The sequence below is a fragment of the Ciconia boyciana genome, chromosome 34 (assembly GCF_034638445.1).
Source record: "Ciconia boyciana chromosome 34, ASM3463844v1, whole genome shotgun sequence".
Classification (NCBI taxonomy): Eukaryota; Metazoa; Chordata; class Aves; order Ciconiiformes; family Ciconiidae; genus Ciconia; species Ciconia boyciana.
The window spans coordinates 458,544-484,839 of NC_132967.1; the positions used below are offsets into that span (position 1 = coordinate 458,544).

The following is a 26,296-nucleotide window of genomic DNA, read 5'->3' on the forward strand; positions in this document are numbered from 1 at the left end:
GAGGTTTGGCCCCCTACCCCAAAATTGAGAGAAAAAAGTTAAAAAGGAATAAAAAAAGTGCACTCTTGGTAAGGGCAGTCCCGGTCGTTTTTGGGAGGGGTGGTGTTATGGTAGCCGCCATTTTGGGTGTGGCGGTGGCAGGGTGCGGCCGCCATCTTGGGGGCGGGGTGGGTGCTGGCCCCGGTACAGTGGAGGCGGCCATTTTGAGTGTGGCAATGAAGCGTAGCGCCCGCCATCTTGAGTGTGGCAATAAGTACGCATCACCACCACCCTCGTGAAACGTCCGCCATTTTGAGTGTGGCAGTATGAAAGCGTGTCCGCCATATTGGACGGGTGGCATGTTGTGTCAGCCATCTTGTGTGTGGCACGGGAGTCCCCAGCCATTTTGGGTGTGGCGGTGGCCCCGTGTATCAGATATCTTGGACGTGGTGGTTGCCGCCCTTTGAGTCGCCATCTTGGGTGTGGCGGTGGGAGTGCCGTGGCAGCCATCTTGGGTGCGGCAGTGGCGCCTGTGCGGCCGGAAGAGGCGGTGTTTAACTAGTAAAGGACGGAAGTGACGTCGCAGCGACACCACCGGCGTGAGCGCTTTGCCGGGGGCGCAGCCATGACCCGCTCCCGTGAGTCCTGGGGGGCTGGGGGGGATCGGGGGGGGGTTTTGGGGACCCCTCCCCTTCACTCCGCCCTTCTCTGCAGGGCGACAAGTGGAGGCTGCCCGGAGGAAGCGGGTCCAGGTGAGCCCCCCCAAAAAAAACCCAGGGGATGTGAGGTGGGGGGTAGCGGCTGGGTTTGGGGTGCCAGCCCCCCCCCCCTCAGACCGTGTGTGTGCCCCCCCTCTTCCCCGTAGGCAAAACGCACGAAGGCAGCGGGGAAAAAAGACCCAGGGATTCCACAGCTGGGCCGCTTCACCGCGCACGTCAAGCAGCAGAACGAAAACAGGCAGAAAAGGGTAAAAAAAAAAAAATAAAGGGAAGGGGTAGGGGGGAGTTTGGGGTGCCCCCCCCCCAAGGTTTTGAACCCCCTCACTGTGTCCTCGCAGGCGGCGCAGGCCAGGCAGCGGCAGGAGGAGGCCCGGGAGACGGAGGTGGGACGGCGACGGAGCCTGGCTGGGCTGCAGCACGATGCCCTGCGGCGACAGCGGGAGTTTGAGCGCAAGGTGGGATGTTGGGGGTACCCATTTTTGGGGGGGGGACACACACGACACGACACACACCTCCCCAGATAGCGGGGTACCCCCCCCGTAACGCGGGGTGTCGCGTAGGAGGGGGCGGCGACCCAGCCCGACGCGCAAGAAGAGGCCTCGTTGCGGCACTACGGGCGGGAGCTGCGCAAGGTGAGTGCCTGGGAGGGGTTTGGGGGGGGGTTTGGGGGTCTCCCCCCACCCTGAACCCCCTCTTTGGCAGGTGCTGGCAGCGTCCGACGTGGTTCTGGAGGTGCTGGATGCCCGCGACCCCCAAGGTTGCCGCAGCCCGCAGCTGGAAGCCGCCGTCCGGCAGGCCGGCCACCGCCAGCGCCTGGTGCTTGTCCTCAACAAGATCGGTACGCGAGGGATTTTGGGGGGTGGTGAGGGTCCCCATTTTTTGCAGGTGACACGGAAACACCCCTTTTTTGTCTCTTTTTGTCCCCTCTCCCCAGACCTGGTGCCGCGGGACGTGGTGGCGGCGTGGCTGAAGCACCTGCGAGCCGAGTTCCCCACCGTGGCCTTCAAGGCGTGCACGCAGCTGCAGAGCCACAACCTGGTGGGGTCCCTGGAAAAAAAACAAAGGGGGGGAGGGTGATTTTGGGGGGAGGGGGGGTCCCTGCTGTCCCCAGCAACCGTGTTGTCCCCCCCCTACAGAAGCAGAGCCGTTTGCCGGTGGCGATGGCCCCGGAGGAGGTCCTGGCGGGGGGAGCGTGCGTGGGTGCTGACTGTTTACTCCGCGTCCTGGCTAACTACAGCCGCTCCGGGGAGGTGAAAACGACCATCACCGTGGGCGTCGTGGGTGAGCGGGGGTCTGCAAGGGGTGGGGGCAGGTTTTGGGGATCCCCTGCTGACCGCTAAACACCCCCACCCCCCCCGCTCCCCCCAGGGTACCCCAACGTGGGCAAGAGCAGTCTCATCAACAGCCTGAAACGGAGCCGGGCCTGCGGGGTAGGGGCGGTGCCGGGTGTCACCAGGTGAGCCCCGCCCCCCGGGGGAGGAGCCTGCACTGACCCCACCCTCCCAGGTGGGAAGGGAGGGGCTTGTGAAGCCCCGCCCCTTGACCCCACCCTCTTTTAGGTGCCTGCAGGCAGTACAGCTGGACCGCCACATCCAGCTGTTGGACTGTCCCGGCGTTGTCATGACGACGGGGGCCCCCCCCGCCGCCGCCCCCCTGAGGGGAGCCCTGGCCCCCCAGCGCCTGCGGGACCCCCTCAGCCCCGCCATCGCCATCCTGCGCCGCTGCCCCCCCGAACAGGTGGGTGGGGGACCCCCCCTTGGGGGCTCAGGCCTGTTGCCATGGCGACTAGGGGTGTTGGAGAACTCCCTGAGGGCCTTAGGCCTGTCGCCATGGCAACTAGGGGTGTTTGGGGAACCCCCTTAGGGCCTTAGGCTTGTTGCCATGGCGACTACGGGTGTTCAGGAACACCCTTAGGGCCTTAGACCTGTTACCATAGCTAATAGGGGTGTTGGGGCGGAGCTCAGCCCTGTTACTATGGCAACTAGGAGTGTTTGAGGACCCCTCCTTAGGAACTTAGGCCTGTTGCCATGGCAACTAGGGGTGTTGGGGGGGGGCACAGACCTGTTGTCACAATGACTTACCAGTGTTGGGGAAACCCCCTTTAGGGCCTTATGTCTGTTGCCACGGCGACTAGGGGTGTTGGGGGGTTTTCAGGCTTGTCGCCATGGTAACTAGGGGTGTTGAGGAACCCCCTTAGGGACTGAGTGCTGTTACCATGGCAGCTGGGGGGGGGGCTCAGCCCTGTTGCCATGGTGACTGGGGGCCTCAGGCCTGTCGCCATGGTGAGTAGGGGTGTTGGAGAGGGCGCAGACTAGTCGCCATGGCAACTAGGGGTGTTTGGGGACCCCCCCTTAGGACCTTAGGCCTGTTGCTATGGTGACTAGGGGTGTTGGGGGGCTCAGGCCTGTTGCCACAGCAACTAGGGGTGTTGGGGAACCCCCTCGGGGGGATTCAGACCTGTTGCTATGGGGACCCAGAGTATGTGGGGACCCCCCGTTGCCACGGCAACAGGGAGGGGGTGTTTTTGAGGTCCCCCTCCCCCCCTTGGCATTTCCACCCTATTTTGGCCCCAAAGCGGGGAGCCAAGGAGAGAGGTGGGGGCTGTGGGGTGACAACAGCCCGGGATGGGGTGACAAGACCCCGTGTGTGCCCCCACCCCACCCCCCAACAGCTGAGCAAGCTTTACGGGGTCCCCCCCTGCGCCGACCCCCAGCAATTCCTGTCCCACCTGGCCCGGCGACAGGGCCGGCTCCGTCCCGGGGGGCTGCCGGACCCTCACGCCGCCGCCGTAGCCCTGCTGTGCGACTGGACCAGGTGGGTGAGTGGGGGACAGGACACTTTTGGGGGGGGTGGGGGGGGGTCTCCCCACACCCTGACCCATTTTTGAGGGGCTTAGGTGGGTCTCCCCACGCCTTGACCCCTTTTTTTTGGGGGGGGGGGGGTCTCCCACACCCTGACCCCCATTTTCTGCTGTAGCGGGAAGATCTCCTACTACACCCACCCCCCCAAAACACAGGGGGTGCAGCTGGAGGCCCAGATCCTGACAGCGCTGGGGCCGGCGCTCGACCTGGAGGCACTGGAGAGGGGCGACGCTGAGGCGCTGGCAGGTGAGAAGTGGGGGATCCCCCCCTTTTGTACCCTGGGGTGACCCCCCCAAAACTTACCTGGTCCCCCTGCAGCTGTACCAGCGACGGTGACAGGAATCGGGCTGTCCCCGTGTGTCCCCGAGGTGGAGGAAGAGGAGGAGAAATCCAGTGGGGAGGATGAAACAGCCATGGAGGATGACAACGGTGACCTGGAGGTGCAGAAGGAATTGGGGGTTTGCTGAGGGGTGGGGGTTTTTTTGGGGGAGGGCTGATGGGTTTATCTTTGATTTCCCCCCCTACTCCAGCTCGGCGCGGTGACAGTGGAGCTGAAGCCCCGGGTGAAGACGGGGGGTGGCGGGGAGGGGTCCGCACCCCGTGCCCCCCGTTTGGAGGAGGTGGTTGCCCTCCACCCTCTGCTACAGGGCCAGGGGCTGCGGGCTGCCAGCAAACGGAGGAAAAAGCTGCGAAAAAGAGCGGGTGAGCAAAGACACCCCCTTTTTCCCCATCCCCCTGACCTCCCCAAAACCTCCCTGACCCCCCCGAAATCCTCCTGATCCCCCCCAAACTGAAATCATCCCCCTCCTCACAGAGAAAATCGCCACAAAGCTTTCGGAGGCGCTGGAGACGGCCATGCAGCTCTGAGCACGAGGTGTTTGCAATAGAGCTTTATTTTTTAAGCGAAGAATGGTTACAAAAATTTTAAAAAGAGGCACTTTTTGAAATAAAAGCATGGGTGGAACGGGAGGTGCAATTTGGGGGGGTGGTCCTGGGGGTCTGTTGACCAGGAGGTTGGATTGTGGAGGCTTGGGGGGGGGGGTGGAGAGGGGTCCCCAAATCCCCATGGAGGTTTTGGGGGGGCTCACCCCATCTCCCCAGCTGGCAGGGATAGAATGGGGATGTGAGACACCCCCCCCCAGTTTGGGGGGGATCCTATTTTTCCAGCTGGTTCAGCAGACGCAACACTTAGCTCCCAGGGGCGCTTGGTAAACCCCAAAATTGGGATTAAGGGGGGGCTCAACTGTGGGGGGGGCAGTCAGAGGGGGGTGCACCGCCATTATTTAGGGCACCCCATTTCCATTTCTTAGCCTTCCCCATTCTCTATATGGCAGCCTATGTCACACCTTGACAATAAATAACTCCTTCCCAACCCTGCAGAGCACCCCAAAATCCATGCTGGACCCCCACCACCGCATTCTGTGATCCCAACTGCTCCCCAAAATCCTCTGTACAGCCCCAAAACAAACAGTATCATCTTCTGCGTGTCCCAAATTGTCCGCCTTACCCCTCATGGTGTTCTCAGCTGTGCAGTGTAGGTGATGAAGGTGTCCTTGAGGTTGCGGGCTGCAGGGTTCCCCCCATATCCCAGGGCCAGGCTGGGGGGGGTTGAGTCATAGGCAGCGCTCTGCCCTCAGCCTCGGCCGCCATTTTGTTGGCTCTTCCTCCACCTGAGGAAAAGGCTCTGGAGGTGCATTAGGAGGGGCGGGGGCAACACAGCTGCTTTAAATGCGTTTATTTAGGCGAGGGGAGGGGTAAAATCGGTCACTTCGGGTTGTTTGGGGGTGCTTTTGTCTTGTTTTTAACGGTTGAAGCGGCGCGGCCGTTGGGCGCCATTTTGTCACCCTGAGAGAAAAGCGGGGGCGCGCGCGGCGCTTTTCCCGCCTTTTTTGCCACCTGAGGGGAGTGGGGCGCGAGGCGAGCCTCGCGGCCGCCGGCCCGCACGTGCAGGGGCGGGAGGAGCCAGCGCGGCGGCTCGCCCAATCGCGGTGCGAAGAGGGGGCGGTGGGTGGGATGAAGGCGGTGCTCGGGCCAATAGGAGGCGGGGCTGTCTGGTGTGGGCGGGGTCGCTGGGGGCGCATGCGCAGGGGGGCGGGCGCGCAGGCGCGGCGTGAGGGAAGCGGGTAACGGCGGCGGTGCTGGGTCGTTTTAACAGCCCCTGTGGGCCGTCTGTGGCCTAGTTGAGGGGGGGGGGGGGGTGTGGGGGGTAGCCTCGTCGCAGTTTCAGCCCGTGTGGCGCTTCTCTTCCCTTCAGAGCTGCTGTGAAAAATGTTCCAGAGGAAGCGCAGCAAAGGGTCTGGCTTCTCTCAGGTAAGGGACTGCCTTCCCCGCTCCACCTTCCTCTTCTCCCCTGGGGGTGTGGTCTCCCTCCGCAGCAGCATTTCCTTGGCCTTTTCCGCCGCAGGGAGACGATGGAGATAAGGATTTTAACCTGAGCCAGATGCCGACGCACAGCCAGGTGCAGAGGAACTTGGAGAGGCGCTCCCAGGATCAAGTGAATCAGAAGGTGGGTTGAGGTGATCCCCTCTCCACCCTTTCCTGTAGTGATGTATCTTAGTTGCTCTATTATTACTCAGTTTTCGGCCTTGCCGCCTTCTTTCTCGTACAGGTGAGCGAGTTGGTTCAGTTTCTTCTTGTGAAAGATCAGAAAAAGATCCCCATCAAGAGAGCGGGTGAGTTTAGGGGAGCCCCCTCTCAAAGGTTTGCGACCCCCAAAACCTTACTGCCCTTGGGGAGTTCCCTCAGAGATTCTGTTTCCTTTCCTCACAGATATCCTGAAGAAAGTAATCCGAGAATACAAAGATGTTTACTCGGAGATTGTCAACCGGGCAGGCAGGACCCTGCAGCAGGTGGGGAGGGGCAGGGTGAGTGAGGGGTGGGTTTGAGGAAGGGGGAGACCCCCTGCTAAATTAACCCTTCGCCTCTCGCAGGTATTTGGGCTGCAGCTGGTGGAGATCGACACCAAACACCACATCTACATCCTCATCAGCAACCTGCCCCGCGCCAAGGGGGAGACCCTGCACCGGTGAGGGTGGACCCCTGGGTGATTTTGGGGGGTCGGGGGTGCAGACCCCATCGAGAACGCGTGTCCCCCGTGGGTGACGCGTCTCTCCGTCTGCCACAGGGACAACCAGACGGCCAAGCTGGGGCTCCTCATCATCATCCTCAGCTTCATCTTCATGAAGGGCAACTCACCCAAAGACAGTGAGCCCCCCCAAACCCCTCTCCCTGTACCCCATTTCCCCTTTGTGCCCCCCCCCCCCCTCACGCTGACACCCCCTTTTCCAGGTGCCGTGTGGGAATTCCTCCGCCGGCTCCGGGTGCAACCAGGGTAGGATATGGAAGCGGGAGGGAAACGACGCATAAAGGGGGGGGGGACACACACGGGGCTCGTTGCTGCCGCATCTCGTTAACCCCGCCGCCCTCAGGGAGCGACACGAGGTCTTCGGCGACGTCAAGAAGCTGGTGACGGAGGAGTTTGTACGGCAGAAGTGAGTCCGAGGGGGCTGGGTTTGGGGGTGTAAGGGGGGCGTCCCCCTGCTTTTAGACCCTGGGGTTCCCCTCCCGGTGTGCACAGAGCAGCCCCGGCGCCAGCCTCGGCCGGGCTGTTTATACCGCACCGCAGAGAAAAACCCCCGCAGCCCCCCCCCCAGCTTCGCCCAGCGACTTGAGGGGTTCGTCGTGGGGTTGGGGAGTGCCGGACAACTCCCCCCCCCCCCCCCCCCGGGGTCCCGCAAAATGCGCTGGGGGTGGGGGAGGTTCACCACCCCCTTACAGGTACCTGGAGATCACCCCCATCCCCTGACGGATCCCCCGAATTCAAGTACCAGTGGGGACCACGGGCGGTCAAGGAGACCTCCAAGAAGGACGTGCTGCGCTTCGTGGCGAAGGTGAGGCCGTGTTGGGGGGCGGCCCTGCGTTTGGGGGGGCCCCCGGGCTCAATTTGACACCCCCTTCCCTTTTTCTCCCCCTTGCCCCCCAGATCCAAGGGAAGGACCCCACGTTCTGGAAGAGCCAGTACAAGGAGGCCGAGGCCACCCCCTAATCCGCCCCTCCCACCCCCAAATAAAGGTGCTCTTTTGGGGTGCAGCCCTACAATTTCCAGACTCAGTGCTTCGTTAAGGCAAGGTTTAATTTGGGGGGGCCCCCCCCCGGGGCCCCCTCAATAGTGCTCGGGGACGGTGACCAGGGCTTCGGCGGGGGGACGGCTGATGTCGACGTTCTGTGGGGTAAAGAATTGAGGTTTGGGGGGGGGTGTCTCCCCAAAATCTAACATTTCTCCCCCAAATCTAACATTCCTCCCCTTCCAATTTCTTGGGGGGGGGTAATGAGACCTGCACTCTTTTTGGGGTGTTTTTGGGGTCCCCCCTTTACCTGAGGTCGCTCGCGGTGGGTGTTCACCGCTTCCACGTTGAGGAAGATGGACTCCACGTCGCAGCCTGGGCGGGGAGAAGGGACCCGGCTACAGCTTATGTGGGGGGACAGTCCCCTTTGGGGGGATTGCCCCCATTTTGGGGGTACACGTGAGGGGGGGGACTGTTTTATTTTTGGGGGATATCTGTTTTTTGGGGACACCCCCTGCTCACCGTAGGCCACGGGGTCAGCTTGAGGACGGTGTGTAGGGGCACTTGAGGTAGGGCAGCTCATCTGGGGGGGGGGTGTGTAAAGAGGGTGTGTGGGGTGATAGGTTTGGGGGTGTCCCCCCAAAATGTCCCTAATTTGGGGGGGGGGGGGGGAACGGGACACACCCACACAAACCTCACCCGCGCTTTTATCCAGGAAGTAAGCCAGCAGGCAGCGCATGACGGCTTGGTGGCAGATGACCAAGACGTTCTCCTGCCGCTCCAGCTCCATGATGACGGGCTCCAGCCGCTGCACCAGGTCCTCGTACGACTGAGGGACGGGGGGGGGGGACACGCTGGGGGGGGGGGATCCCCCAAAACCCTGCGCACCCCCCCCTCCCCGTTGTCATCGAGGTTTACCTCGCCTTTGGGGTAACGGTAGCGATATTTATCCTGGTCCCGCAGGGCGAATTCTTGGGGGTAGCGCTCTTGGATCTCCTCGTAGGTCATCTCCTCGCAGACGCCCTTGCGGGATGATGATGACGATGATGAGGAAGGTGTGGGTGGGTTTTGGGGTGCGTGTCCCCCAAATAAAAGAAGGGGTGACTCACCGCGTCGATCTCGTTGAGGGCCTTCCACTGCTCGTAGGGGACCCCCAGGGCTTCGGCCGTCTCGATGGTGCGTTTCATGTGGCTGGTCCAGACCTTCAGCTCCCGGATGCTCTGGCTGCGGATGAACTGGGACAGGGCCTGGGCGTACTGGGGGAAGGGGTGGGGCTAATGCTGGACACGCCCCAGGGGCGGGGCATTCCCCCCGAGCCACGCCCTTAGGGTGGGGCATACCTCTTCCCCCTTGTGCAATGGGAGGGCCAGGGGCTGTGGCCTGTTCCATTAGCCATGCCCTTTTGTGGGTGTGGTCTACCCCCTTAGCCACGCCCCTTTGCGGGTGTGGCTTGCCAGTCCCACCCCTTTGTGGGTGTGGCTCACAGCCTGAGCCCCACTTGTACAAGGTGAAGCTGAAAGTGGGTGTGGCCTGCTCTCCCCAACTCCACCCCTTTCTCTATGTCCTTACCCATGCATGGGGGTCTGCTGGGGGTGTGGCTTTCTCTGGCCACACCCCTTGGCTGGGGGTGTGGCCTGGCTGCTGTGGCACTGCTTATGGTGGTGGCTGGGGGTGTGGCCTGATCTTTTAGCCCCACCCCTCCACTCCTATTGGGGGTGGAGCCTGTAGGTGTGGCCTGCTCCCTTGGCTCCACCCCTGCCTGGGGCACCTCCCCGTGGGTGTGGCCTGCTGACCTTATCCCCACCCATCCCTCTGCACTCACCCATCTTAGGCACCTCCCTGTGGGTGTGGCCTGTCCACTTGGCCACACCCCCTCACCTCCCTGTGGGGGTGGCTTTCTCATAGCCCCACCCCTCTATGAGGTGGTCACTGGTGGGTGTGGCCTCCCCTTAGCCCCACCCCCTGCCCCTAACCCCATCCCCACCTGGGGTGACTCTGGTAGGTGTGGCCTCCTCCCTTAGCCCCACCCCCTGCCCCTAGCCCCGCCCCTCCAGCACCATTCAGCGTGGGCCAGAGCCCTGCTCCCTTAGCCCACCCCCTCCCTGGTTGTGCCCCCAGCCCCACTCCCCACGGGTACATCCCCCCACCTGCCGCCCCCGAGGGGACAATCCCGAGTCCCCCCCAATGCGTCCCCGCAGGTTGAGCTGGCTCTCGCCGTGGCGGCTGAGGTAGATGGCGCGAGGGGTGACGTGGATGTTCATCAAGTAGTAGACGGTACGGCTCTGGATGTGGCCCTGCACCCGGTTAGCCAGGTACCGCAACCCCACGTCGAAGATCTTGATGTAGGACAGCCCGCTTACGGCACGGGGTGGGGGGGGGACAACAGGACACACACGACCCCCACGTCAGTCTCGGGGAGGGGGGTCCCCAAGCCAAGGCGGGGTGGGGACGACACCGGGTTTGGTGGCACCTGTCCAGCTGCTCGTCCAGGGGCTCGTAGGTGGCTTTGTAGCACTCGATGCGCTTGAGGAAGTCGGCCACCACCTCCTCCTGGGCGCAGCCTTTGTAGTCGGGGCTGCTCAGCTTCACTTGCTGGGGTGAGGGGGGGGCACAATTTTTGGGGTGACACACACGTGTAGGGGTCCCCATCGTGTGTCGTGTCCCCCTCCCCTTCCCCAGGTTCTCACCTTGATGTTCTCCTCGATGATGGTGGGGTCGTCGCAAATGGACTCGATGAAGAGAACCTGGGGGGGGTAAAAGGGGGTCACTGATACCCCCCCCATGCTGTGAGCACCCCCAAAGCCGTGTCCCTATTCTGCCCCAATGCTGTGAACACCCCCAAAGCAGTGTTGCTGTCCCCCCATATTGTGAACTCCCCCAAAGCAGTGCCACTGTCCCCCCAAATGCTGTGAACACCCCCAAAACAGTGCCGCCGTCCCCTCAATGTGCTGCAGACCCCCCCCAAAGCAGTGCCACCGTCCCCCCATATTGTGAACACCCCCAAAGCAGTGCCACTGTCCCCCCAAATGCTGTGAACACCCCCAAAACAGTGCCGCCGTCCCCTCAATGTGCTGCAGACCCCCCAAAGCAGTGCCACTGTCCCCCAAATGCTGTGAACACCCCCAAAACAGTGCCGCCGTCCCCTCAATGTGCTGCAGACCCCCCAAAGCAGTCCCACCGTCCCCCATATTGTGAACACCCCCAAAGCAGTGCCACTGTCCCCCCAAATGCTGTGAACACCCCCAAAGCAGTGCCACTGTCCCCCCATATTGTGAACACCCCCAAAGCAGTGCCACTGTCCCCCCAAATGCTGTGAACACCCCCAAAACAGTGCCGCCGTCCCCTCAATGTGCTGCAGACCCCCCCAAAGCAGTGCCACTGTCCCCCAAATGCTGTGAACACCCCCAAAGCAGTGCTACTGTCCCCCCCATATTGTGAACACCCCCAAAGCAGTGCCACTGTCCCCCAAATGCTGTGAACACCCCAAAGCAGTGCCACTGTCCCCCCATATTGTGAACACCCCCCAAAGCAGTGCCACTGTCCCCCCAAATGCTGTGAACACCCCCAAAACAGTGCCGCCGTCCCCTCAATGTGCTGCAGACCCCCCAAAGCAGTCCCACCGTCCCCCATATTGTGAACACCCCAAAGCAGTGCCACTGTGCCCCCAAATGCTGTGAACACCCCAAATGCTGTGAACACCCCCAAAACAGTGCCGCCGTCCCCTCAATGTGCTGCAGACCCCCCAAAGCAGTTCCACCGCCCCCATGCTGTGAACACCCCCAAAACAGTGCTGCCATCCTCTTTAATGTGCTGTAGACACCCCCGCCCCCCCCCAATTCTATAAGCCCCCCAAAAATACTTTGTGGACTCCCCCAAATTCTGCCACCGGTACCTTGTAGCCGTTCTCCTTCGCGAACTGCAGGATCAGGGCCCGGCGTTCCCGCGTCGTGTTGGTGGCATCGAACACCTGAGGGTTTGGGGGGGCAGTTTGGACCCCCCCCCCAAAAAAAAAAGAGAGGGGGGATTTTTGTGAAAGGAAGGGGGGGGGTGTCTTACCGCCACTTGCCCCTCCTCGGAGCTTAGGTAGGTGCGGACGTCCTTAAGGGCGGCCAGGGCGCACTGCCTGGGGGGGGAAAATTTTTTGTTGGGGGGGGGAGCTATCAGCTATGCCCCCCCCAAAAAAAAAAAAAAAAGTACCCCCAAAATGCCCCCCCCAACCTGCGGATTTGCATGGCCTCCTCGTTATCGTGGCGGAAAAACTCGTAGTTCTTGTAGCTCTGCACGGCTTCACGCCGGTACTGCCCCACGTTAAACACTGCATTGGGGGGTGTTAGGGGTACCCCAAACCCTCCCCCACCCCCAAAAAAACCACTCACCCCGCGTCGGGGTGCCGATCCAGTTGAGATAACGAGTGAGTTTACGGGAGATGTAGGTCTTGCCGCGGGCCGGTAACCCCACCATGATCACCATGGTGGGGCAGTTGGTAAATTGGGGTACCGAGGCTGTGGGGGGGTCAGTGTTTAGCCCCCCTCCCCCAATTGGCTCCTGCACCCCAATTTGGGGCAGACCAATGCCCGGGGGGGAAATCCCCCGCCCCTCCCCCAGGGCAGGTGCCCCCCCCCCCCCAAAATAAAGCCCCCCCACTTACATCCCCGTCGCGGGCCGTGGGAGCGAAGGGGACCCACACTTTTGCAGGGGGTCTGCGTCAGCTGCCCCGATGCCGCCGCCATGCCTCTGCCCTCTGCCCCCTGCACCGGTCAATGTCCCCACAGCCACGCTCTGTGTCGTCGTGTGTCCCCCCCTCCCCGTGTGTGTGTGTCCCCCCCCTTTTTTTTTTTGTTTTTTTGTTTTACCTGGGATTTTGGGTGATTTCTCCTCCATTTTAGGGGGGGCTGGTGGGTGCTGCCGTTGCCCCCCGGGAAGGTCGGAGGTAATGCTATACCTTGGCCGGTCGCCGGGTTGGGAGGGAGGATGGGACAACGCGGGGGGGGGGGAGGTGTGCAGTGCCCCCCCCATGGGGGCCCGATCCTGTCCCCTTAGGGGACTCAATCCTGCCCCCCCCCCTTGGGGGTCCCAATCCTGTCACCTTGAGGGTCCTGATCCTGTCCCCCTTGGGGTCCTGACTCTGTCCCCTTAGGGGACTCAATCCTGACCCCCCCCCTTGGGGGTCCCGATCCTGTCCTCCTTGGGGGGGGGTCATGATCCTGTCGCCCTGGGGGGCCCGATCCTGTCCCCTTGGGGGTCCTGGTCTCATCACTGTGGGGGTCCCAATCCTGTCCCCCTCTGGAGCCTGATCCTGTCCCCCCCCTGCCGGAGCTGCTGGCTCTGTTGTCCTGGGGGTCCTGATTCTGTCCCCATGGGGGTCTCAATCCTGTCACCTTGGGGGTCCTGATCCTGTCCCCATAGGGGTCCCAATCCTGTCCCCTTGGGGGTCTCAATCCTGTCACCTTGGGGGTCCCGATCCTGTCCCCATAGGGGTCCCAATTCTGTCCCCTTGGAGGTCCTGATCCTGTCCCCTTGGGGGTCCTGATCCTGTCCCCTTGGAGGTCCCGATCCTGTCACCTTGGGGGTCCCGATCCTGTCCCCTTAGGGGTCCCAATTCTGTCCCCTTGCGTGTCCCGATCCTGTCACCTTGAGAGTGCTGATCCTGTCACCTTGGGGCTCCCAGTCCTGTCCCCTTGGGGGTCCTGATCCCATTCCCCTGGGGGACCAGATCCTGTCCCCTTGGGGGTCCAGATCCTGTCACCCTGGGGGTCTCAGTCCTGTCACCTTGGGGGTCCTGATCCGGTCCCCTTAGGAGTCCTGATCCTGTCACCTTGAGGGTCCTGACTCCATCCCCCTGGGGCTCCTTGTCCTGTCCCTTTGGGGGTCCCGATCCTGTCCCCTTGGGGGTCTCAGTCCTGTCCCCTTAGGGGGTCCTGATCCTGTCCCCTTGGGGGTCCCGATCCTGTCACCTTGGGGGTCTCAGTCCTGTCACCTTGGGGTCCCGATCCTGTCACCCTGGGGATCCCAATCCTGTCACCTTGGGGGTCTCAGTCCTGTCACCTTGGGGGTCCCGATCCTGTCCCCTTGGGGGTCCCGATCCTGTCACCTTGGGGGTCTCAGTCCTGTCACCTTGGGGTCCCGATCCTGTCACCCTGGGGATCCCAATCCTGTCACCTTGGGGGTCTCAGTCCTGTCCCCTTAGGGGGTCCTGATCCTGTCCCCTTGGGGGTCCCGATCCTGTCCCCTTGGGGGTCCCGATCCTGTCACCTTGGGGGTCTCAGTCCTGTCACCTTGGGGGTCCCGATCCTGTCCCCTTGGGGGTCCCGATCCTGTCACCTTGGGGGTCTCAGTCCTGTCACCTTGGGGTCCCAATCCTGTCCTCTTGGGGGTCCCGATCCTGTCACCTTGGGGTCCCGATCCTGTCACCCTGGGGATCCCAATCCTGTCACCTTGGGGGTCTCAGTCCTGTCACCTTGGGGGTCCTGATCCTGTCCCCTTGGGGGTCCCGATCCTGTCCCCTTGGAGGTCCCGATCCTGTCACCTTGGGGGTCTCAGTTCTGTCACCTTGGGGTCCCAATCCTGTCCCCTTGGGGGTCCCGATCCTGTCCCCATCCCCCGGAGGTCCCGATCCCCTCCCCCGCAGGACTCCCCACCCCCGTGGCACTCCCCACCCGTGTCTCCCCGTCGTGTCCCCTCCTTCCTCCTCCTCCTCCTCCTCCTCCTCCCCCGAGCCCCGCCCCTCTCCCCTCCCTCCCCCCGCTCGCATTGGCCGGGCGGCGGGAGGGCCATGGCTGCCATCCGCAGCGTGAAGGTACCGAGAACCACCACCAGACCCACCCGTGGACCACCGGGACAGCGTGGGGGGGACACACCGGTCCCCTCTCCTCACCGCTGACCCCCCCCCCCCTCTTGTCTCCTCACCCTCTCCAGGGACTGGTGGCACTGGTGACCGGTGGTGCCTCGGGACTGGGACGAGCCACGGTGGAGCGGCTGGTGGAGCAGGGGGCTCGGGTGGTCCTCCTCGACCTACCCACCTCACCGGGGGTCCAGCTGGCCAAGGAGCTGGGAGAGCGCTGCGCCTTCGCCCCCGCCGATGTGAGCACCCGTGTGGGAGCGGGTTGAGTCTACGGGGGTGGCTTCACCTTGACGTGGGGGTCCACCTTGAACCGTAGGTGACGTCGGCCGAGGAGGTGGGGGCCGCCCTGGCCTTGGCCCAGAAGGAGTTTGGGCGCCTGGACCTGGCGGTCAACTGCGCCGGCGTGGGCATCGCCGTCAAGACCTACAACAGCAAGAAGGACAAGGTGCACGAGCTGGAGGACTTCCAGAAGGTCATCAACGTGAGTGCGGCGGGGGGGGAGTTGGGGAGTGTCCGCGGTCAACGGGGTGGGTGTGGAGTGTGTCCCAGGTCGATGGGGTGGGTGTGGGGTGTCCGCGGTCAACGGGGTGGTTGTGGGGTGTCCCAGGTCAACAGGGTGGGTGTGGGGTGTCTACAGTCAACGGGGTGGTTGTGGGGTGTCCCAGGTCAACAGGGTGGGTGTGGGGTGTCCCATGTTGATGGGGTGGTTGTGGGGTGTCCACAGTCGATGGGGTGGGTGTGGGGTGTCCCAGGTCAATGGGGTGGTTGTGGGGTGCCCTAGGTCAATGGGGTGGTTGTGGGGTGTCCCCGGTCAATGGGGTGGTTGTGGGGTGTCCACAGTCGATGGGGTGGGTGTGGGGTGTCCATAGTCAACGGGGTGGTTGTGGGGTGTCCCCGGTCAATGGGGTGGGTGTGGGGTGCCCTAGGTCGATGGGGTGGTTGTGGGGTGTCCACAGTCGATGGGGTGGGTGTGGGGTGTCCATAGTCAACAGGGTGCTTGTGGGGTGTCCCCGGTCGATGGGGTGGGTGTGGGGTGTCCATAGTCAACAGGGTGCTTGTGGGGTGTCCCCGGTCAATGGGGTGGCTGTGGGGTGTCCTAGATCAATGGGGTGGTTGTGGGGTGTCCCCAGTCAACAGGGTGCTTGTGGGGTGTCCCCGGTCAATGGGGTGGGTGTGGGGTGTCCATGGTCAACGGGGTGGTTGTGGGGTGTCCCAGGTCAACGGTTGGTTGTGGGTGTGGGGTGTCCCTGGCCAACGGCGTGACCTTGGGGGGGTCGAGGGTGGTCCCAGGCACAGCACGAGATGCCGTGGGGGTGTCAAGAGGATTTCGGGGCGTCCCCGGATCCACCCCAAACCTCTCCCTCCCCAAGGTGAACCTGGTGGGAACCTTCAACGTCATCCGCCTCAGCGCCCGGCTGATGAGCCACAACAAACCCGACCCCGACGGCCACCGAGGCCTGGTGGTCAACACCGCCAGCGTGGCCGCCTTCGAGGGACAGGTGAGGGGCACCACCGGCAATGGGGGCTAGTGGGGGGCGGACACCCCAAAATCTCACCCGTCTTCTCCATAGGTGGGTCAAGCGGCCTACTCGGCCTCCAAAGGCGGCATCGTGGGGATGACCCTCCCCATCGCCCGTGACCTGGCGCCGCTGGGGATCCGGGTGGTCACCATCGCTCCCGGTAAGGACGCGGAGGAGACGTAGGGTGGGAAACGAAGTTTGGGAGGGGGGGGGGCATGCCCTGATTCACCCCTTTTTTTTTTTTTTTTTTTTTGGGGGGGGGGTTGTTGTTCCTCAGGGTTGTTCTCCACCCCGTTGTTGGCCGGTTTGCCCGAACGGGTTCGGAATTTTTTGGGACAACAAGTGCCTTTTCCTTCTCGCTTGGGACACCCCGCCGAATACGCCCACCTAGTCCAGGCCTTGGCCGAGAACCCCATGATCAACGGGGAGGTGGTGAGGTTGGACGGGGCCCTCCGCATGCAGCCCTAATTTTGGGGGCCCCCCCGTACCCCAATTTTGGGGTGTGGGTTGGGGGGGGGGGCGGGGGAGGGGGTGTCCACCCTGAGGGATGGAGAGCTGGGATGAACCCCCACAGCCCCAGGGATGGACGCCGTGGCTGGATGCTCCTCAGGGGACGCTCCGAGGATGGGGACGCGGATTGGGGACAACCCCCCGCGAGTGGGGACACCCCCCTCCACGAGTGGGGTCACCCCCGGGATTTGGGGGGACACCCCCCGCCCCCCCCCCCCAATCCCGGGATGTGGACACCCCTGGGAGCTGGGACACCCCACCACAGGGACCCTGCCTGGCCGTGGGGACCCTGCCCAGGTCCCCCCCCCCGGGTGTGGGGATCCCCGTGGGGACCCGTTCCCCCGTGGGCCCCCCCCCCCGCAATAAAGCGTGTTCAGCCATGCTGCTTTCCTGTGCTGTGCACTGCCCCGCCCCCCCCTCTCCCCATTGGATCTCGCCGCTGTCAGTCCGCTGCACCGCTAGGCGTGATTGGGTGGAAAAGGGGGTGGGAGAGGGTAAGGCCCGCCCCCTCGGGGCGCAGCTGTGATTGGTTGGCGACGGCTGAGCCGTGGGTTCGCTGGGGTAGGCGTCGCTCGCGCGGAGCTCGCCTCTGATTGGTTGAAGGCACGGGGGAGTGTGGGCCGAGTCTTACCCCCCTCACTCTAGTCGCTGATTGGCTAGAGCGCCTGTCAGTACGTGGCGAGGCGGGATGAGCGGGGCGGGATAAGCGGGGTGGGCGGGCTCAGTGCTGATTGGCCGGGGTGGGTCCTTCCGCCGGGAGCGGCGCCAGAGGGGAGAGAGGGAGGGCGGCGGAGCCGGCGGGGCGGCCGCAGCCATGAACATCCGGAATGCGCGGGTGGGCGACCCCGGAGAGGGGGAACCGGCGTCGCGGGGGATCGAGGAGGGAGCTGGGTTCCCGGGAGGGGGTGCGGGCCGCGGTTGGGGGGCACACTGGGCCCCGGAGGGGTGATGTGAGGGGGGATACCGGGCCCTGGGGGGAATCTGAGGCGGACACCGGGACCCGGCGGGGGCTCTGAGGGGGACACCGGCCCCTGGGAGGAATCTGAGGGGATCCCGGGCCCCGGCGGGGCTCTGAGGGGACACCGGCCCCTGGGAGGAATCTGAGGGGGATCCCGGGCCCCGGCGGGGGCTCTGAGGGGGACACCGGCCCCTGGGAGGAATCTGAGGGGGATCCCGGGCCCCGGCGGGGGCTCTGAGGGGGACACCGGCCCCTGGGAGGAATCTGAGGGGGATCCCGGGCCCCGGCGGGGGCTCTGAGGGGGACACCGGCCCCTGGGAGGAATCTGAGGGGGATCCCGGGCCCCGGCGGGGGCTCTGAGGGGACACAGGCCCCTGGGAGGAATCTGAGGGGGATCCCGGGCCCCGGCGGGGGCTCTGAGGGGGACACCGGCCCCTGGGAGGAATCTGAGGGGGATCCCGGGCCCTGTGAGGGCCCTTGGCGGGGATCCCCCATCCCTGAGGGGCCCTGCAGCTGTCGGGCAGCGCCGAGGCCCGTTTCGGGACATCCCCCCACCCCGGGGTGTTGGTCCCGTTCCCCCTCTCCCCGGGGCCGTTCCGGGTTGCCACCGCCCTGACGTGCCTCACCGGCAGCCCGAGGATTTGATGAACATGCAACACTGCAACCTGCTCTGCCTGCCCGAGAACTACCAGATGAAATATTATTTCTACCACGGTCTCTCGTGGCCCCAGGTATGTCCCCCTCCCCCCTCCGGACGCCTGGGTCCCCCCTCCGGATCCCTGGGTCCCCCCATCACCCCCTTTTCCTTCCCCGCAGCTCTCCTACATCGCTGAAGATGAAAACGGGAAGATCGTGGGCTACGTCCTGGCCAAGATGTGAGTGTGGTTTAGGGGGGGCCTTCCCCCCCCCTTTCCCTTTCATTTGGGGGTGGTGATAGTGGGTGCTGATAGGATTTGGGGGTGTCAGCCCCCCCCCACCTCTCACCTCCGTTGTCCTCTAGGGAGGAAGACCCCGATGACGTCCCTCACGGGCACATCACATCCCTGGTAGGCAGCGGGGTGGATGGGACGGGGGGTGGCCAGGGCAATTAGGGGTGTTGGGGGGCTCTTGGAGTGGGTCAGAGAGTTTTGGGGGCATTTGAGAGGTTTTGGGATGCTACGTGAGGGTTTGGGGGCTCTTTGAGGGGTTTGGGGGCTCTTTGAGTGCAGTCTTGAGCATTTGGGGGCTCTGAGGGGTTGGGGGGGCTCTTGGAGTGGGTCTGAGCATTTGGGGGGCTCCTTGAGGGTCTTTGGGGATGCTTTGAGGGGTTTGGGGCACTCTTGGAGGAGGTCTGAGCATTTGGGGGGCTCTGAGGGGGTTTGAGGACACTTGAGGGGTTTGGGGGGCTCTTAAAGTGGGTCTGAGCATTCGGGGGGCTCTCTGGGGGGTTTTGGGGTGCTGTTTGAGTAGATCCAAGCATTGGGGGTGCTATTTGAGAGTCTTTGGGGACTTCTTTGAGGGGTTTGGGGGTTTCTTGGAGAGGATCAGAGGGTTGGGGGCACTTGAGGGGTTTTAGGGTGCTTTTGAGGGTCTGTGGGGGCTCCTTGAGGGGTTTGAGGGTGCTTAGAGTGGGTCTGAGCACTCAGGGTGCATTTTGAGGGCATTTGGGGTCACTTGAGGGGTTTTGGGGTGCTCTTTGAGGGTCTCTGGGAGACCTTTGGAGTTTGGGGGGCTCTTGGAGTGGGTCTGAGCATTTGGGGGCTCCTTGAGGGATTTGGGGAGCTCTCAGAGTGGGTCTGAGCATTTGGGGGCTCCTTGAGGGGTTGGGGGACTCTTGGAATGGGTCTGAGCATTTGGGGGGCTTTTGGAGGGCGCTGGAGGGGTTTTGGGGTGCTCTGAGAGGTTTGGGGGCCTCTTGGAGTGGGTCTGAGCATTTGGGGGGCTCCTTGAGGGATTTGGGGAGCTCTCAGAGTGGGTCTGAGCATTTGGGGGGCTCCTTGAGGGGTTGGGGGGACTCTTGGAATGGGTCTGAGCCTTTGGGGGGCACTGGAGGAGTTTTGGGGTGCTCTGAGAGGTTTGGGGGCCTCTTGGAGTGGGTCTGAGCATTTGGGGGGCTCCTTGAGGCCTTTTTGAGGTGTTGGGGGGGGGGGTTTGGGGAGGAGTTAGGGGTGTTGGAGGATCTGTAGGTTTGGGGTGCCCCGGGTGGGTTTTGGGGTACCCCACATCACCTGTACCCCCCCCACCCCCCCCAAAAGGCGGTGAAGCGATCCCACCGGCGCCTGGGGCTGGCGCAGAAGCTGATGGACCAGGCGTCCCGCGCCATGATCGAGAACTTCAACGCCAAGTACGTCTCCCTCCACGTCCGCAAAAGGTGAGGACCCCCCAAAAAAAACCCCACACTTGGGGGACCCCCAAATCATCAGGAACACCCTGGGGTCCCTCAAAAATAACAACCTCCCCCCGTTTTTGGTCGGCAGCAACCGGGCGGCTCTGCACCTCTACTCCAACACACTCAACTTCCAGTGAGTTTGGGGTGCTGGGGGGCTCTGGGGTATGGGGGGGTATTTGGGTTTGGGGGGCTGGAGGGTATTGGGGGTGGCCTGGTGGGATGGGGGGTTTAGGGGGGTTTGGGGAGTTTATGGCCACATTGAGAGACAAAATGGAGGGTAGGCTTGGAGGGGGGGGTGCGTACCCCAAAAACATCCCTCTCCGTGCCCCCCTCCCCAAAACACCCCTCGTGTGTGTGTACCCCCACCCTGTGTCCCCCACCCCGTGTTGTCATCGTCGTTCCCCCCCAGGATCAGCGAGGTGGAGCCCAAATACTATGCGGACGGGGAGGACGCCTACGCCATGAAGCGGGATCTCACCCAAATGGCGGACGAGGTAGTGGGGTCCCCCCCACCCGGGACACCCCCAAAACCCTTTTTTGGGGGGCTGCACCCCAAACTTCCCCCCCCCCCCAGGATCCCTGTAACGCTCTTTTAACACCACCCCCCTCTTTAACAGCTGCGGAAACAAGTGGAGCAGAAGGAGCGTGGTCGCCCCCCGGCACCCACCGAGCCCCCGCGGGGTGGGGAGGGGGGGGGGTGTGGAAGTGGGGGGGGGCCCCCCCAACCTCCAGCCGTCCCCCCCCCTCCCGAAGATGGGGGGGCCGACAGCAAGGACGTCAGCGAGGTGAGCGAGACCACCGAGAGCACCGATGTCAAAGACAGCTCCGAGGCCTCCGACTCCGCCTCATAGGGGGCCCCCCCAAAATCCCGGGGGACCCCCCCAAAACCCCTGGGACCCCCCCCTTGGTGCTGGGGGGGGGGGGCAATAAACCCCCCTCCCTCTCTAGGCTGTGCCTCTTCTCTGTCCCCCCAGTTGTCTGGGGGAGGGGGGTGCCAATTTGGGGGTGTCTGGGGTGGAGGGGGTGTCAATTTGGGGGTGTCTGGGGGGGGTCTTGGCCCTTGGGGGGGTCGCTCGCTGCTCCCCCCCCCCCCCCGCCTAGGGGAGGTGGAAGGGAGGGGTGATGAGAGTGGGCGTGGCATTGCCTGACCACGCCTCTTCCCGCTGAAGCCACGCCCCCCCCTGCAGATATGTGTCGGGCGGCAGCGCCGCCTCTTGCCGGCGTGGGGGCGTGGCCTAGGCTCCTTCCTCACACGCTGATTGGCGGCGGCGCGGCTTCCCAGACTTAGCCGCCCGCTGATTGGAGGAGGCGCGCCGTGGCGGCGCCGCCATGTGGGAGCGCGGGGAGCAGCAGCCGCCGCTGAGCCGGGCGGCGGCGCTGGCCCTGGGTAGGAACGGGACCGGGAAGCGGGCAACGGGGCCGGGGTGGCGGCACGCCTGCCACGTCCTGCTGTACGCCCCGTTGCCCGCCGGCTCCCCTCCACCGGGCTACGCCGTGTTGGTGCGTATGGGGGGGGAACGGGGAGGGAGAGACCCGGGGCCGGTTCCCGCTGTTGACCCGCCGCCGCTCCGGTAGATGCAGCTGCGGTTCGACGGGCGGTTCGGGTTCCCGGGGGGGCTGGTGGAGCCCGGCGGCGAGTCGCTGGAGGCCGGGCTGAACCGGGAACTGCGGGAGGAGCTGGGCCCGGCGGCGACCGGGTTGAGTTTACGACCCCACCATCACCGAGGCGCTAAGGCCTGGCCGGTGGAGGGCGGCGGAAACGGAAGTGACGCCGGGCTGGTGACGCATTTCTACATCCGGCGGTTAAGCTGGGAGGAACTGGTGGCCATCGAGAGGGGCGGCCCGCGGGCACCGGAGCACGGCCTGGAGGTGGGGGGGGCCGGGGGCTGGGAACGGTGTGGGGGGGTGTCGATAACGGGGGGGGGGCGGCACCGGGAGGGGGGTAACATAGACCGGGAGGGGGGTCTGAGGGGGATCGGCACCGGGGGGAGGGGCTCTGGGGGACACCGGTGTGGGAGGAGGGTCTGGGGGGTTATGTGGGTCTGGGGGGGGGGACACAGGCAGCAGGGGACCCCCTAACGGGGTGGGGGGCTGGCACCGGGAGGGGGTAACATAGACCGGGAGGAGGGGCTCGGGGGGATACAGTCTGGGGGGGGAGCTATGTGGGTTTGGGGGGCTGGGGGGGAGACAGGCAGCAGGGAACCCCCGTAACGGGGTGGGGGGGAGGCTTCCCTCGGTGTGGGGCTGGGAGGGGGTGGCAGCAGTGGGGTACTTTGGGGGGGTCCCTGGCATTTTGGGGGGATCCCCCCCCACCTCCAGGTGCAGGGGCTGGTGCGGGTTCCCCTGGGCGAGGGGCTCCCCGCTTTCCTGCGGCACCGCTTCGCCGGGAACGCCCGGGAGCAGCTCCTGGGGGGCCTCGCTGCCCTCGGCATCCGGCCCCCCCACAATGAGGAACCCACCGGGGACCCCCAAATCCAGGTGGCCGGGGAGCCCCTCGCCCCAAAACTGATGGGAGGGGAAAGGGGGGGGGGAATGATCTAACGGAATAAAAGCACCCCAAAATGTTCCCTTGCTTTTGACATCATCACCTGCTAAGGGGGGGGGGGGATTTGGGGGTTCAGGGGAGCGTCTGTGTACCCTGTTAAATCTTTATTATAATATATTTTTAGATATAAAAAGGTAATTTTACAAGTTTTTGACCCAAAATGTACAAAAATGGTTCTAAATTGGTCATGTTTGTCCCTCTCGGGGGGGAGGATTTTTGGGGAACCCCAGGGGTTAAGGAGTTGGGGAGATTGGGCCTCGGGGGGGTTCAAGGCCAACAAACACCCTGAGCTGTGTTGGGGGGCCCCCCCCAGCCCCTCGTTACCCGCAATGCCTTGGGGGGAGGGGGGTGTAGCACCCCCAGTCCGTTATCGTGTCCGTCGTCGTGTGTCCCGTCCCCCCCCCCCCCAGTTAGTCTCTGCCCCTATTGGGGTCCGTCAGTCCATCCGGGGGGCTGGGGGGTTCCTCGGTCAGGACCTCTTCCACGCCACTGCCTGGGGACACACACACACACAAAGTCAGGGCCCCCCCACACACTCCAAGAGGACTTTAGGGGGGGCAGGGAGAATTAGGGGTGCTCCCCGCCCCCCCCATTTCCTCACTCGAGAGGTATCGGGGTCCCCCTGGGGTGTGCGGGGGGGTCCCTTACCATCATCGGGGATCTCCTGCACATCCTCGTCATCGTCCACGATCACCACGCAGTCCTCCCCGCTCTCGCTGTGGGCAGGGGCGTTAGCGGGGGGGGCACAAAGCTTTGGGGTTCCTTTCCCCGGCACCCCAAAAATTCCGGGGTGCCCCCCCCGGGCACCTCCCCCCTCGGCGCAGCTGACCTTTCGGGGGTCCCCTCGGCACCCTCGCCCAGCAGGTAGAACTGCAGCGGGTTTGGCCATAGTTCCTCCTTGATGATCTGGGGGAGAGATTTGGGGGGGGGGGCGGGGGGAGTGTCAAGGGGCTACTGGGGGGGCACAAGAAGGAGTACTGGGGCTAGGAGGGATACTGGGAGCACTGGGAGAGAGGATACTGGGACTCACCTCAGCGATGCGATCCCCCGCGGGGAAACTGTGGTCCCCAAACCAGGCGAAGAAGCTGCGGGGGGCCGGGGGACCCTTGTGGGGACGAGCGCGGGGGTCCTGCCCCTGCCACCACCGGATGGGGGTCGAATGGGACACCAGGTGGCCTGGGGCGGGGGGGAAAGGGGGGGGGGGGGTCACTCTGGACCCCCAAAAATCCCTCCCTGGGCTGTAGGGAGATGGGTGGGCCCCCCCGCCGATCACCCACCGGAGGGGCCACGCACGAACTCCTTGGCCACGACGTCGTTCTGGAAGTAGGGGTTGACGCTGAAGAAGAACCTGATCCTGCACCCGGGGCGGGCTTGGCCAAACTCTTCCACCTGCGGGACCCAGGCGTCCGGGTACGTCACCCTCCCCTCCCCCCCCCCCCCCCCACTATTGGGGGGGCCTCCCATATCCCCCCACCCCACCCCAAGCACCTGTAAACTCGTCATGTAGCTCAGGGCGTCCTCGTCGCGGTCGCTGATCATGGCCGAGAGCTGGGGGTGGTTCAGGAACTGGGGGGGGGGTGTCAAGGAAAGCTGGATGTTTGTGTGCCCCCCCCCAAATTCCACCCGCCCCCGAAAGGATACGGCGGTGACCCAGAAACCGGGGATGTGCTGGATGAGGCGGTTGCGGCGTTGCAGGTGCGGCCGCCGGCGGAGCCAGAATTTGGCGCGGAGGCGGCGGAAGGCGCGAGCCGCCTGCTCCTCCACGGCCTCCAGCTCCAGCTGCACGGCCTCCAGGGCCGCCAGGTACCGCCCGGGGCCTTCCTCTTCCTCCTCCTCCTCCTCTTCCTCCTCCTCCTCCCCCAGAGAAATCACTGCGCACTCCTCCGGGCTGTGGCCTTTCTGCCGCGCGCCAGGGGCTGGACCCCCCTTGGGCTCCGGGACCCGTTTTCCACCTCGGCTTTGCTCCGAGCAGGCGGTGGTGGTGGTCTCCAGGCCCTCCTTGGGCCCGGCAGCGGTCTCTAGGCTCCCCTCAGGCTCAGCGGTGGTCTCCAGGTCCCCCTTCCCCCTTCGGCCCTGCTCCAAGCAGCGGGTGACGGTGGTTTCCAGGCTCCCCTTGCGCCTGTTGGTGGTCTTCGGCCCCCCCCTGAGGGAAGCATTGGTTTCCAGGCTCCCCGTGATCTCCCTGGTGGTCTCCAGGCTCCCCGTGACCTCACTGGTGGTCTCCAGGCCCCCCTGGCTCCTTCTCCCCTGCTCCAAGCAATGGGTGAGAGTGGTCTTCAGGCTCCCCTTGCGCCTGTTGGTGGTCTCCAGGCTCCCCATGACCTCGCTGCTGGTCTCCAAGCTCCCCTTCCCCCTTGTGTGCTGCTCCAAGTGGCCGGTGGCAGCGGTGTCCAGGCTCCCTGTGACCTCCCTGGTGGTCTCCAGGCCCCCCTTCCCCCTTCGGCCCTGCTCCAAGCAGCGGGTGACAGCGGTCTCCAGGCTCCCCTTACGCCTGTTGGTGGTCTTCAGGCCCCCCCTGAGGGCAGCATCGGTCTCCAGGCTCCCCGTGACCTCCCTGGTGGTCTCCAGGCTCCCCGTGACCTTGCTGGGGGTCTCCAGGCCCCCCTCGCCCTGCTCCAAGCAGCGGGTGACGGCGGTCTCCAGGCTCCCCTTGGGCCCCATGGTGGTCTTCAGGCCCCCCCTGAGGGAAGCGGCGCTTTCCAAGCCGCCGCCGCTAGGGGGCGCTGGCGCGCCGGCGCTCTGCGCATGCCCGGTCGCGGCGCTTCCCGCATGCGCGCCACCGCCCTCACCGCGACCTCCGGCGGGGGGTGACGTCTCCCGGTGGGCGACGGCGGCCGGGTCCGTCCCGGTGGGCGCGTCCAAGCGGCGGAGCTTGGCGGGGGAGGGCCGGTCCGCCCCGGCCCCGCTCATGGCGGCGGCACCCGCGGGGCGGGGGCGGCTCCGGCGCCCGCGAGGCCCCAACGGCCGCCGCCAACGGCCGAAAAGCGCGCGCGCCGCCGCCTCGCCCCGCCCACCCCGCCCCCCCACCCCCCATCGTCACGCGGCGCCGCCCATTGGTTGCCCGCGCCCTAAGCCGGTTGCCGTGGCGACGCCTGTCACGTGGGGCGAGGGCGCGGGGATCGGACAGCCAATCAGATCGCGCCCCCTTTGGCGGGCAACCCGGGGGGGGGGTGGTGGTGGGGGGGGGGTGGTGCGCGGCCGGCGCAGGCGCTGTGCGCGGCGCGCACGTGCGGCCGGCGCGAGCGCCCCGCGGTGACGTGCCGAGGCGCGAAGCCCCGCCCCGCCGCCCAGAGTCCTCAGGACCCTCTGAGGGGACGGACCTGCTGCTGCCGGGGCCCGGTCCGGGGGGGGCCGGGGGACCGAGACCCCACCCCGCCTGCCCCCCAAGGAGCCAGGACACCCCCCCCCGGTGAGTCCAGGGGGGCCAGGAACCCCCTTTGGCTGCATCCAGGGGGTGAGGGCCCCCCCTCGGCTATGCCCAGTAGGCTGAGGACCCCCCCCCAGCTGCCTCCCTGAGGGCTGAGGACCCCCCCAGCTTCCTTCTAGGGGCTGCCGACCCCCCCAGCTGCCTCACAGAGGGCTGAGGACCCCCTGAGTTTCCCTCTAGGGCCTGTGGACCCCCCTCCCAGCTTCCACCAGGAGGCTCAGGACCCCGCCATCTTCCTCCTAGGGGCTTTGGACCCCCCACCTGCCTCCCTGAGGGCTGAGGACCCCCCAGGCTGCCTCCCAGGGGATGGGGACCCCCTCTGTCACGACGCAGAGGCCACGGCGCGACACCGAAGGTGAGCTTGCCCCCTTCACGGGAAGCCAGGGCCCCCCCCTCCCTATCTCCCTGGGGCGGGGGGGCTGTTTGTCACCCAACAGGGCCCGTGACCTTTGCTGGGGACCTTCCCCAGGGGCAGGAAACGGCTGCGACAGAGAAGGGAGAGGG

At 64.9% G+C, this 26,296-nt stretch overlaps 7 protein-coding genes across 12 annotated transcripts; 5 read left to right on the top strand and 2 right to left on the bottom strand.

Annotated features, from left to right (window-relative positions):
- The first annotated feature begins 524 nt into the window (after positions 1-524).
- On the top strand, positions 525-4,004 carry GNL3L (G protein nucleolar 3 like). The gene is made up of 13 exons (XM_072849009.1): positions 525-617; positions 694-731; positions 845-946; positions 1,037-1,153; positions 1,259-1,330; positions 1,401-1,536; positions 1,633-1,736; positions 1,835-1,979; positions 2,067-2,154; positions 2,258-2,435; positions 3,370-3,516; positions 3,675-3,805; positions 3,878-4,004. Exons 1-12 carry the CDS (start codon positions 605-607, stop codon positions 3,792-3,794), a joined length of 1,260 nt encoding a protein of 419 aa, XP_072705110.1. The 5' UTR covers positions 525-604; the 3' UTR covers positions 3,795-3,805; positions 3,878-4,004.
- Positions 4,005-4,202: 198 nt separating this feature from the next.
- LOC140645554 (non-structural maintenance of chromosomes element 3 homolog) lies at positions 4,203-7,657 on the top strand. The gene is given in 13 exon segments (XM_072849028.1): positions 4,203-4,261; positions 4,374-4,433; positions 5,814-5,869; positions 5,964-6,065; positions 6,168-6,231; positions 6,329-6,408; positions 6,490-6,584; positions 6,684-6,763; positions 6,848-6,890; positions 6,988-7,050; positions 7,337-7,360; positions 7,362-7,449; positions 7,542-7,657. Coding segments are annotated over 11 exon segments (744 nt in total). The 5' UTR covers positions 4,203-4,261; positions 4,374-4,433; positions 5,814-5,827; the 3' UTR covers positions 7,605-7,657.
- Positions 7,658-7,676: 19 nt separating this feature from the next.
- PFKFB1 (6-phosphofructo-2-kinase/fructose-2,6-biphosphatase 1) lies at positions 7,677-12,504 on the bottom strand. Its single transcript, XM_072849026.1, has 13 exons — positions 12,477-12,504; positions 12,000-12,125; positions 11,842-11,938; positions 11,680-11,746; positions 11,516-11,590; positions 10,311-10,367; positions 10,094-10,215; positions 9,771-9,978; positions 8,733-8,879; positions 8,323-8,646; positions 8,146-8,206; positions 7,934-7,998; positions 7,677-7,781 (listed from the first exon to the last, which is right to left on the bottom strand). The coding sequence occupies exons 1-13, from the start codon at positions 12,502-12,504 to the stop codon at positions 7,722-7,724; spliced, it is 1,437 nt and encodes a 478-aa protein (XP_072705127.1). The 3' UTR covers positions 7,677-7,721.
- A 1,842-nt stretch (positions 12,505-14,346) lies between these two features.
- Positions 14,347-16,875, top strand: HSD17B10 (hydroxysteroid 17-beta dehydrogenase 10). Its single transcript, XM_072849027.1, has 6 exons — positions 14,347-14,419; positions 14,539-14,703; positions 14,781-14,945; positions 15,835-15,963; positions 16,036-16,144; positions 16,262-16,875. The coding sequence occupies exons 1-6, from the start codon at positions 14,396-14,398 to the stop codon at positions 16,450-16,452; spliced, it is 783 nt and encodes a 260-aa protein (XP_072705128.1). The 5' UTR covers positions 14,347-14,395; the 3' UTR covers positions 16,453-16,875.
- A 331-nt stretch (positions 16,876-17,206) lies between these two features.
- Positions 17,207-20,767, top strand: NAA10 (N-alpha-acetyltransferase 10, NatA catalytic subunit). Its single transcript, XM_072849029.1, has 8 exons — positions 17,207-17,329; positions 18,085-18,183; positions 18,269-18,327; positions 18,453-18,498; positions 19,687-19,802; positions 19,909-19,953; positions 20,230-20,314; positions 20,438-20,767. The coding sequence occupies exons 1-8, from the start codon at positions 17,309-17,311 to the stop codon at positions 20,669-20,671; spliced, it is 705 nt and encodes a 234-aa protein (XP_072705130.1). The 5' UTR covers positions 17,207-17,308; the 3' UTR covers positions 20,672-20,767.
- A 207-nt stretch (positions 20,768-20,974) lies between these two features.
- On the top strand, positions 20,975-22,397 carry LOC140645557 (U8 snoRNA-decapping enzyme-like). Of its 2 annotated transcripts, none has more exons than XM_072849030.1 (3): positions 20,975-21,320; positions 21,396-21,689; positions 22,140-22,397. In XM_072849030.1, exons 1-3 carry the CDS (start codon positions 21,150-21,152, stop codon positions 22,359-22,361), a joined length of 687 nt encoding a protein of 228 aa, XP_072705131.1. In that variant the 5' UTR covers positions 20,975-21,149; the 3' UTR covers positions 22,362-22,397. The 2 variants fall into 2 exon arrangements, with proteins under 2 accessions (XP_072705131.1, XP_072705132.1); XM_072849031.1 differs by having other exon boundaries at positions 21,402-21,689.
- Positions 22,398-22,451: 54 nt separating this feature from the next.
- Positions 22,452-25,393, bottom strand: TSPYL2 (TSPY like 2). Of its 5 annotated transcripts, none has more exons than XM_072848993.1 (7): positions 24,007-25,391; positions 23,854-23,931; positions 23,643-23,682; positions 23,396-23,541; positions 23,195-23,271; positions 23,014-23,081; positions 22,460-22,858 (listed from the first exon to the last, which is right to left on the bottom strand). In XM_072848993.1, the coding sequence occupies exons 1-7, from the start codon at positions 25,273-25,275 to the stop codon at positions 22,776-22,778; spliced, it is 1,761 nt and encodes a 586-aa protein (XP_072705094.1). In that variant the 5' UTR covers positions 25,276-25,391; the 3' UTR covers positions 22,460-22,775. The 5 variants fall into 5 exon arrangements, with proteins under 5 accessions (XP_072705096.1, XP_072705095.1, XP_072705094.1 ...); XM_072848992.1 differs by having other exon boundaries at positions 22,468-22,858; positions 23,643-23,754; positions 24,007-25,388; XM_072848994.1 differs by lacking the exon at positions 23,195-23,271 and having other exon boundaries at positions 22,459-22,858; positions 23,643-23,754; positions 24,007-25,390.
- Positions 25,394-26,296: the final 903 nt, after the last annotated feature.

Coding starts and splice junctions, on each gene's coding strand:
- GNL3L (XM_072849009.1), top strand. Junction 1,737..1,834: donor AGCTGCAGAGCCACAACCTG/GTGGGGTCCCTG, acceptor CCCCCCCTACAG/AAGCAGAGCCGTTTGCCGGT. Junction 2,436..3,369: donor GCCGCTGCCCCCCCGAACAG/GTGGGTGGGGGA, acceptor ACCCCCCAACAG/CTGAGCAAGCTTTACGGGGT.
- PFKFB1 (XM_072849026.1), bottom strand. CDS start 12,504: ATGGAGGAGAAATCACCCAAAATCCCAG. Junction 12,126..12,476: donor GAAATCACCCAAAATCCCAG/GTAAAACAAAAA, acceptor ACCCCCCCACAG/CCTCGGTACCCCAATTTACC. Junction 11,939..11,999: donor GATCGGCACCCCGACGCGGG/GTGAGTGGTTTT, acceptor CCCCCAATGCAG/TGTTTAACGTGGGGCAGTAC.
- HSD17B10 (XM_072849027.1), top strand. CDS start 14,396: ATGGCTGCCATCCGCAGCGTGAAG. Junction 14,704..14,780: donor GCGCCTTCGCCCCCGCCGAT/GTGAGCACCCGT, acceptor CTTGAACCGTAG/GTGACGTCGGCCGAGGAGGT. Junction 16,145..16,261: donor GGTGGTCACCATCGCTCCCG/GTAAGGACGCGG, acceptor GTTGTTCCTCAG/GGTTGTTCTCCACCCCGTTG.
- NAA10 (XM_072849029.1), top strand. CDS start 17,309: ATGAACATCCGGAATGCGCGG. Junction 17,330..18,084: donor TGAACATCCGGAATGCGCGG/GTGGGCGACCCC, acceptor CCTCACCGGCAG/CCCGAGGATTTGATGAACAT. Junction 20,315..20,437: donor TCACCCAAATGGCGGACGAG/GTAGTGGGGTCC, acceptor CCTCTTTAACAG/CTGCGGAAACAAGTGGAGCA.
- LOC140645557 (XM_072849030.1), top strand. CDS start 21,150: ATGTGGGAGCGCGGGGAGCAGCAGCCGCCGCTGAGCCGGGCGGCGGCG. Junction 21,321..21,395: donor CACCGGGCTACGCCGTGTTG/GTGCGTATGGGG, acceptor CCGCTCCGGTAG/ATGCAGCTGCGGTTCGACGG. Junction 21,690..22,139: donor CACCGGAGCACGGCCTGGAG/GTGGGGGGGGCC, acceptor CCCCACCTCCAG/GTGCAGGGGCTGGTGCGGGT.
- TSPYL2 (XM_072848992.1), bottom strand. CDS start 25,275: ATGAGCGGGGCCGGGGCGGACCGGCCCTCCCCCGCCAAGCTCCGCCGC. Junction 23,755..23,853: donor GCTACATGACGAGTTTACAG/GTGCTTGGGGTG, acceptor TGGGTCCCGCAG/GTGGAAGAGTTTGGCCAAGC. Junction 22,859..23,013: donor GCAGGAGATCCCCGATGATG/GTAAGGGACCCC, acceptor GTGTGTCCCCAG/GCAGTGGCGTGGAAGAGGTC.